This window comes from Pocillopora damicornis, chromosome 5 (assembly GCF_964200805.1).
Source record: "Pocillopora damicornis chromosome 5, jaPocDami1.2, whole genome shotgun sequence".
NCBI lineage: Eukaryota > Metazoa > Cnidaria > Anthozoa > Scleractinia > Pocilloporidae > Pocillopora > Pocillopora damicornis.
In genome coordinates this window covers 12,598,155-12,608,118 of record NC_142674.1, presented here as the reverse complement: position 1 = coordinate 12,608,118, position 9,964 = coordinate 12,598,155, and the positions used below count along the sequence as shown (strand labels likewise).

The window sequence follows — 9,964 nt, the reverse complement described above, 5'->3', positions numbered from 1 at the left end:
ATGAATATGGTTCGATGGCTTTCATAAGAGGGGGAGTTTAGACAAAGGGAAAGGGAGGGGAGGGGGGGGAGGGTTGGAAGGAATTGAGAATGAAGGAGAGAAGATCCGTAACTGCGTGAACAATTCTTTATGCACTAAATGCTGAGCTGTCAAGCTCGACTGTCAAATTGGGCCTTTTTCTTACGCGAAAAAACAAAGAAAAAAACAACCAAAAAAACCCAAGGGCTACCCAAAAGATAAATGCCATATTTCTCTGTTTTTGTTTTCGTTTTTTTCATCTTCACCTACTTGTGTTCTTCTTTGTCAATTTGCTTGGCGAGAGAAATTCTTTTCCTAATAGAGGACATAAATGACACATCAACTGGAAAGGAGTCTAGCTCGTTTCCTGCAACACGAAATTTGAAAAAGAATAAAATCAAGAAAACAAATCTGAACAAAAAAATGAAACAAACAAACGAACGACACGAGAGACTGTAAGTTAACCCTTAAACGCCTATTCATGACTAGCATCTAGTTTCTTCTGACAGCATCACTCCTGAATCAAACATAAAGGTCACGAGAATAAAGGGAACGACCATCTAAAGAAACTCTTGATTGTTAAACAAATTCTCCTTGTTGGTTCCATAGAAAATTCATGGAAAATGGTGTGGAGAAAATGCAAACTGATTTTTAAGGGTGTAAAGGGTTAAATTGTAGTCGGGCTCAGTAAACTCCTAAAGACGATTACGATGTACCTTTTCCTCCTAAAATATACTAAGGAATATTTATCAATTAGAGGGGTATCATCTTCATGCAATGACAAATTTTCTTAACCATGTGATCCATAAGAATGACCAGCCTCCAACTTTTCCTAACGACTCTCAACCCCAAGTAAATATTTTTAAAAAGGTTATAAATGTATCAAACACAAGATATTGGGTACTTAAAATTAACCTCTAACCTTGTTATCAAATGGGTATCCAATCATTCTCCTGTCAACAAAGCTATCCGTACTCGCATTAGGTATGATCTATGAAAGCAATGGTCCTCGAAATGCTCCAAACGCACACGCAAATCTTTTGGGAGAAATGTTCTTCCAATGGCATGAATCCACGCACGTCAATAACTATTGTATTTTGGCAAGCTAAAAAAGCGAAGCTTGGTATCCTGCTTGGTTTTTACCCGACTTATGCACTTGAATGCTCCGCTAATAACCATTTTGATAGGGAAAACCCCAGGATAACCCAACTACGAATGAACGGAGCAACCATTACACGTCATCAACCCAAAATGCCTTGCGTACCTAACAAGATGGCGAACGCGGGTAGTTCGAACTTGCCGTGAAGGCCAGTTTTTAAAGCGGAAAAAAAAATTAACAAGGTTACAGGTATGGTTTTAAGGACCAGATATCTTGAGTTGATATATTTTGAGCCCTTTTACCAGTATTTGCTTTACAACTGCAGGTTCCCTTTAAAGTCACGGGAATAGGAGAAATGATCACCAACTAGAGAAGCTCTTGATTGTGAGACGAAATCTCCATGTTAACACATTAAGAAATATATAGAGAACAGTATGCATGGAAAATATGCATACTAACGTTAAGGCGTAAAGATTTATCTAACTAAAAAGGAAATTTAGACGAATGGCACCTTAAACTGAGGGGGATTTGCAAATAACCTTTTAGAGTTTAACTGTTAAAGAGATACGTTGGACATAATAAAGACACATTACCTCCGTTAAGCGTCTTCATAATTTTCTTGTATGATCCCATTTCTTCTGGGCCAACAAGACCGACACTCAGACCTTCCCTACTCGCCCTAGCTGTCCTTCCACTGCGGTGAATGAAAAACTGTTAACGGACACAGAGAAAGAATTTAGGAACGCAGGATCACATGAAATGGTTACGCAAAAGTTAATGCTTACATTGTGGTTACATCATTACACAACAGTTCATTATTAAATGAGTTACAACAGAGGGCGATACAAAATAACAAGCTGCTCCTCTCATATAAACTGCATTTGGAGAACAGAGTCAAATTTTTTTCCTAAATCAAAAATCATTAACGGAAATGAATTATGTTTTGATTCCGGTAGGTGAACCTCACACATTAACTCAAATTGGAAACAAAACAAAAATGCAGAAAATGAAGTTTGAAAAAAAGGTAAAGAAATACAATAAAATAAATTTAGAGGTAAATAAAGAAGTCGGGCGTCAACGGCGTTCGAACTTTACTATCCGCATTCTGGTTGAGCTTCTCTTACAGTTGAGACTTGTAGCCCTTAGTCAACGCATGGTCGATTGGTAGAGTTTCGCGAAGAATGAAAGCACTGCCGCCAAAAAGCAATCGCTTCCGTTCCCGCCTACGGCACAGGCTAACCAACTGCACAAGCTAACCAACCGTACACACATACTTACACGTACTTACATCGGGGTCCTTCGGGACTTGGTAGTGAATTAAATGCTCAACAGCTGGTATGTCCAAACCTCTCGCGGCTACATCTGTAGCCAGAAGTAAGCCACTTGCACTTTGCTTAAATCTAAGAGGCAAGAAAACGATCAGCCAAAATTTCATTTGCTGGTGTAGAATAAGTCCTATCCAGCTTTAAATATTCTCTGAGGGGGGAGAGGGGCGGGTTTTAATCAGTCAAGACGATTCAGTTATAGTCTAGAAAGGAAATTCCCTTGTCGATCAGGATTGGTTCAATAGGTCAGTCAGGTCGTAAACTATACTCACTGTTTTGATGAAAAAAAAAAATAGTAATAAGATCAGGATGATCCTGATCCAAGGCCACATAACACGCGTGTCGCCTCGTGTATTGTGCAAAGCAAGTTGCAGAATAAAGAACGTGAAAGACGCAACAGGAAAAAGCACGTTATCTACCAAATTAGGTTCCTAATTGTTGCTTTGATTTGTTTTGCTATTTTGTTTTCCTTTGTTTCGTGGTTTTTTTTTTTGGTTCTTATTCTTGTTTTTGTTTGTTTCGTTTGTTTCAATTACACATGAGATCTTTGCTTCTGTCAGGTTTTCTACGGTTCCTCTCTTGTTGGTGACATCGATAATTTTACAACTGTTCTTCTGCAGCCCAACTTTGTCCATCAGTGACACTAAAAATGTAAAATGCCAAGAGTATTGCTGTTAACGGAAGAACACAAGCCGAAAAAAAAACAAAAACAAAGACAAAAGCAAAACAACACAATACAAGCTTCGACACACTTCATAAAGCAGCAAATTTTCGGGTTTTAAATGATGGATTGTTTAAATCATTTCATTCCTTCAGTAATGGCTGATAAAATACGTTGATGCTATCTCTAGCTTCTATTACTCTGAGTCAAATATGCCGTGATTTACCTAAGCCTTCTTCGCTTGTGATCTTCTTTTCTTTTCCTTTCCTCTTAAATGACTTTGGAAGAGTTAAAGTTGCAGAGAAAATAAACTTCTGTAGATGTCTTCGCTTTGCAGTTCCCTCATCTTCATCATTATCACTGCGAAAAGGAAACATTAAAGTTAAAATTTCAGTTTACAAGTTGACAGTCATGAAAACCATTAATTTCAGAAAGAGAAGCCTGAGAGAAATTCAAGCTCCGATGGAAATTGAAGTCCATTGCCTCTTTCTATGAATGAGCTCCAATATTGAAGATAATTCTTGAAAGTGGCCTTGCTCCACCATTCTGTTTGCCTCATCAATCACAAGATATCTCAAGTGCTCCAAACGGCAGACATGCTCTTCACCCTGAAATTAAACGCCGCCAGCAGATATCTCTAGAATCATCTATTTGATAGAAAGAGGCTACACTCCAATTTCACCGTTGGGTATATGAAAAAGAAAAAAAACGCCTGGCATTGATGTTTACAGAGCAGTAGAAAATGCTTACAGGAAAAACTTTCACGACATTGGAATTCAAATTCATGCTGAAAACTACACAGGACAACCGATCTCATGAGAAACATACCTACATGTACAAGTGTGTGTCGACTGTTCCAGATCTCTAAAAGAAAGTGAATCAGTACAACTTATGATACATGAGGTACTTACCTCGGAAGTCAAATCCCACAGTATTCCCGGGGTGGCTACTATTACCTAAGGATACTTGTTTAAAAGCCTCTGTTGTTTTTGAGGTGCCATTCCTCCAACCACAGCAACAATCTTGAAAAAAAGGAATTGTTTACTGATTCAAATAATTTTGAGGTACTTTGTTTGGTGGGTATTTCTCCAATAAAAGATAAAGTTGAAACAGGACTAGAAGGGGTGGCAAGAGAGGGGAGGGTAGGGGTTAAATGGTACATCATAGGGGCTAGGATTGTAATTCTCTGAAAAAAAGGGTTTTTATATACTTTGCTGGTGAATGGGCGAAGATAAAATAAGTATTTCAGTCCAGAATATGGTACCAAAAAACAATAGAGTTTATGTTTGAGGGAGTAACTGTGTTTTCAGCTCTAACTCATCATTATTTAAATTGCTTAAGCCTATTGTGGCTACAAATTCATGTTTCCCCCAAAAAATTAAAAAATGCTTTTCAAACAAGAGATAGGTTTACATTCTGCTCCACTGAAAAGAGGAGTATTGAAGGCTCAGGAGACAAAATTGACTTGGGCCAATTAAAATAAAGTAATAATTGAGTTTCTAACAATGGGAAAACAGAATCTAACTGTGGAGATGACTTCCAAATTGTCAGTTTAAGTACATGATGTTACCTCTAAAGATGTGTGTTTTGCAGCCTGTTTGAGATGATTTTTATTTGTATAGCCAATTCTCTGGTTGGTGTCATTATCGATGCCAGGAGTGGTTTCTTGAGCTTGGACATTCCATTACCAGTTTCTGTGGCTTTTGTAGCATTATTTTTGGTAGTATTTTCTGTAGTTTCACCTGCTTCTTGACTGGACTTGTGGCAAGGATGTGGGTGAGAATTAGAATCCCAAAGGCTTGTGTTTTACCTGAACCCTAATAAATACATACAATTTTTTAATTAATATCCTTAAATAATAACCTCCTCAAAAACCAGCCATTCCTGGAAGCTAAACTTCTCCCAAGTGATTTTATCATAACTTCAACAGACAATTTCGAGGCATTATCCAATGAATGCTATGAGAACTATGAAACTTACAACCTGAAGGGACTTATCTTGACAATCTTATTGTAATGCACATTTTTGTATAAATAATGTTCCATCAACCAACTATAGGAAGATATAGAATGCCTACATAAAGAAGGAAGAGCTATTACATTAGTTCTTAAGAGAGCAAAATTTAACCATCGGTCAGTCAGTGAGTCAGAGCTCTCTCTCAAGAGGTACATCATACACACAATTTCAGCTTAACAGCCCTCCTCAGGAGTGCTTTTACAGAAGTCATATTTATAATTATTCAACACTCACTTAATACTTATACATTAATTCAGGTCAAAGACCAGCTCTAAAGTAACAGAAACTGTTTGCTATAATGTGTGGGAAAGTCTTCTTACACATAAATGAACTTCTTTGGGAACACCAAGGACTTCCCAAGCACTCATATCTACCATGGGCTCTAAAGTTTAGTTCAATCAAAATAAACGATTTACCAATAAAATATGATTGCATCTTAAACTCACAGTGTTGGTGGGAAATATCATTTTATTGTAGTTGAACATAATAAGTTATTTGTACCTGCATAGATATGAAATATATTTGTAAAGGTTTCATAATCTAAATTAATAAACACTTAATTAATAAATAACAATACAGTAATAAAAAACTTATCAGTAAAATTACATTATTTATTACACCCATTTTGAAATCACTGGTGGTCCCTGTAATCTGATTGGCTCTAATTGATGCAATTTATTCACGAATCATCATTTTTCGCCCTAAATCGCATCTTTTTTCCAGCCAATGAGGTGGCTACACTAAAAACAAAACAACCAATCAGAGTTCAAGGCTCGTTTAAAGTAACCCTACAAATTGCAGGAAAATGAAAGACAAGAGTGTCATGTGGCAAATTTTGCAACTTTTGTTTCCAAAACTCTTACTCCCCCCCCCCCAAAATGGATGAATTTAATTTCAGACCGGCTCAGTACTGCAGCAATAAAATATTTGAACTTGCCAAGTCCTGTATTTGGGTGATTTCAAAATGGATGTAATAAAGTGGTAATTGAACCTTGTGTCATGCAATTTTGGTCTGAAATCATACTTGTGATTTCAAATTGAACTCACACTGCGCACTTGTTTGATTTTGAAATCACACATATGATTTCAGCCCAAATTGCACTCCACTTAGTTCAATTACCATTACTTATAGAAAATCATCTCTTTTCCAAGATAACATTATCTACACAAAATGTGTTTGATTCTCTTCTAAATAATAAAATTCAAGGACAATCATTGGAGTAAAATTGTTCCTTGTTTTGTGCATTTCCCATCCATAATTCCTAAAATTAAATCTTACCTAGAAGATCTTCCACCAGTCTATTGTCAGTGACCATTTCTACTCTGTTTTGCTCTTCTGACTGGGCTTTACTTTGGGCCTTGTTTTTCTTTTTCCTCTTCTTTTTTCCCTTTGTCTGTTGGTCATTTTTTGTGCTTTTTCAAGTTGTGTGGATGGTGTGGTAACTGTTTGTTCCAGATTATCCTGAAGATTTAAATCAAAAGACAATACTATGTAGCTTTTTTTTCCCCTGTGAGCCAAACTTCTAGAGAAAACTAGCTTCTATTCTCAGATATACATAATTGTGCATGTATGGGTAAAGACTGAAAAAATGAATGAGCCCTTGGGCCAATGCAGTCTGCTGTCTTCAAAAAAATTTAGGACAAACTGCTCTCAAAATTATTTTGATCAATTGCTGTATTTCGATGTAGTTCTTGTGGTGTGTGTTGTTGTTGTTTTCTTTGTGTTTGTGTGACGCTTGCGACAAAAGACGAAACTTTGAGTGGTGTCGCTAGGCGTGTTTTCTAAGTGTTGCTGATGTGGGGACTATTTTACCGGTCGTAGTGAAACCACGAAAACCAAGATGACAATTAATGGTGTTTATTTAGATCACGATCACGATCACGATCGTAAACTGAAATTACAATAATATTATAACGAATGCATGAATCTACTTGAATAGGTGCGAAAGGCAGGAAAGAAACGCTTTACGTGCCTATGTCGATAACACAATTAAAAATAACAACAATTAACGTGAATTAACATAAACAAATCATAAAAGGCTAAATTAAAATTATAATGGGGTAAGTTTCTAAAGAAACTGTGGTGTTGCGTCGGTGGGAGAGTATAGCAGGTAATTTAGTGTAAACAACTGGGTTGAAAACGTAAATTAGCCACCGTAAAGGGTAAAAAAGCTGACGTTTCGAGCGTTAGCCCTTCGCTCTGACGAAGGGCTAACGCTCGAAACGTCAGCTTTTTTACCCTTTACGATGGCTAATTTACGTTTTCAACCCAGTTGTTTACACTAAATTACCTGCTAAATTAAAATTACTCGAGATTCAAAGATCGGCTACACGATGACCATTTGCGGCTGATTAACAGCCCAAGGACTAAAATGTGGGCGTTGCTGTGTGAGCGTCTAGTTATTTCAAATACTCCTTTGATTTAAAGATAATTAGTTGTACTATTGTACAGCACAGTACATATGTGCGCTATCGCCCAAGGTGAAAAACTAAACTTAAACATATTGAAATAAAACTAACAAAATCACTTACATATCGGTCCCGCTTGTGCCAAAGGTTTGGAATGAAAGAACGAAGGTACTGCTGTTCAAGGCGAAATCTTGCGAAACTCTGGCTTAAAGGGATGCTAACTTAGCTTTTATATGCACGTGGTGACGCTAAAAGATCCGATTACAAACCAATAGGAAAAAGATAAACATTGTAACTGCGATCATAACTAGGCACACAAAGTAATTGATAATTGATCTAATAAAAAAAAACTGTTCTTTTGTTTGATATCCTTAACAGTTTGTTTGTTTCTTTTCTCATTTAGGGTATGGCTGGCAGTTATCTTAGTTTTGATTCTCATGTCCAACATATACACCCAATCTGACTCAGGAGACAAGTCATTCCATTTGAGTCAGGTTGAGGATTATTATTAAGCGTCTTGAAAATCGACTTGTAGTAAGACATTTCCACCTTAAGAGGCACGGTTTATTCAGATTTCCAGTATCACAAGACGACTTAACCACTAATTAATTTCTGGTGTGTCGATTTGTGAACGACTCAACCCAATTTGGATGTATTGGACAACAGTCAACATTTAATAATTAAAGATGAGTTATGATAAAAAATAAACAAAAAAATTTAAAAAGATAATTTTTTCCCAATTTCTCGTAAAATACAAGGGTAATTTCACCACGTGCTTGAAGTGAATCTTACATTTGTATCTTCTAAATTTAACCATGTAGTATGTTTTAAAGCGCTTTAAGCAATTCACCTCCTGCAGCGGCCGTTCTTTTATTTTCTTCTTCTGAGCTGGTCCACCTGCACCAATTCCTGCTAGCTCTACTGGATGATAATCTTCCATGACTTCAAGGGACACAAATCCATCCATTTCGCCCGCAAAGAACGAAGGATCGTCCAATTCTACTGGTTCCCATTTTCGCTTCTTCCCTTTCGAATTCTTCTCTGCCATTATGGAGCAATGAACAAAGAGCTTTAATTGAGAAACTGAATCTAAACGTTTTTTTTTAATAACAAACAACCGTTTTGGTTTATCCCTAGAGAATTAATAAAAACACTCTCTCGTCGTCCGCCATTATGGATTACCCACCAGAGAAGGACTGGATAAGAAATTGTACTGCGCGCATATTCAAACGGGAGTCATTCGCTGATTTATTGCTACATGGCTTTTCTCCCTTCGCCGAGTTCACTGAAACCTTTGTGAAACGGTAAAATTTCCGCACAGCCCCATACCATTGTAAAACAAATCTTTTTCCCAATGGCAATGTATTGTTTTTGTCATTGTTTTCTCAATCCAAGAACTAAATGCATACTGTAGGATGGGGCAGTACGGAAATTTTACCCTCGTTTCTTATCAAGAAAGGCTTTGTCCCAAACATGAAGGTAAGTGAACGCACGCCAAACATCAGATCGGAAGCTCAACTCCAGCTGAGTAGCGTGCGCGTCAAAATACACGTCTAACGATGTAATACGTGAGAATGTTGATAATAAGCGATGGTCATCGAAATAAATCCCCTCACACCTGCCTTATCCGTCAAAATAATTTCCTTCTTTGAAATAAGTTTTGTCACAAGGAAAATTGTTTCTGGGACAACTAGATTTTGTTCTTCCCCTCCCCCTCCACCTTTTCTGCCCACGTTATGATCAAATCCCCGCCCCCTGCCCCCTCCACGTCTCTCATGTCAGAACTATTTTCTTTTCGTTTGTTTGTTTATTTCAATTAGTCAATTCGCGAACTACAGTCAAACCTGTCTTAGGTGACATCGTATTAAGCACTCGCACTGTATTAAACGCCATATTCCCGTGGATGACTGCTTAATACAGGGTTGACTGAATTGGACAAATAAATTTTTTCCTCACTTCCTCCATCAAACCCAGATTATATCCATCATTGTCCCCATCCCCTCTAATTTCTCTCCTTTTCCCCTAGTTGCAGACTGTGGTGTTTTGCTGGAAATTGTTGAGGCAAGAATGTCCTAATTAGTAATGAATTAGGATGTTGTCATTAATTAGTACCATGGACAAATGTTTACATACTGTTTCAGATACAAGACTTGAGCTGTACATTGCAGCTATTCAACTCTGAAGTTCAGACTATTCTTTTTTTTCTTTAAAGTTTGAAGGTATCTTAGATATATAAACGAGCTGCTTGAAAAGCTAATGTTTGATGAGCTGAAGCACTGGGCTGGAACTCAAAGTACAGTACTCTAAACATTAGAAATATAATATTGTTGTATTTGCTGAATTTGTCTTATTCCTTTCATACAATTAAATTAAGTAGCTCTCCAGTTATTGGTGGTTTCCATCCTGGTGTAAAGCAGATTACAAATGTTGCAGCTT

At 37.2% G+C, this 9,964-nt stretch overlaps 1 protein-coding gene across 1 annotated transcript in view; it reads right to left on the bottom strand.

The window, feature by feature from the left end:
- The window catches only part of LOC149045337 (ATP-dependent RNA helicase DDX24-like), a 3,798-nt gene extending 819 nt beyond the window's left edge, over positions 1–2,979 (bottom strand). Inside the window, exons 1-3 of the mRNA XM_089208152.1 lie at positions 2,406–2,979; positions 1,711–1,828; positions 289–385 (exon numbers count right to left, since the gene is read on the bottom strand). Coding sequence (XP_089064278.1) covers positions 289–385; positions 1,711–1,828; positions 2,406–2,552 — 362 coding nt within the window. The 5' untranslated portion in view covers positions 2,553–2,979. The remainder of the gene's footprint in view (positions 1–288; positions 386–1,710; positions 1,829–2,405) is intronic.
- Between the last annotated feature and the right edge of the window lie 6,985 nt (positions 2,980–9,964).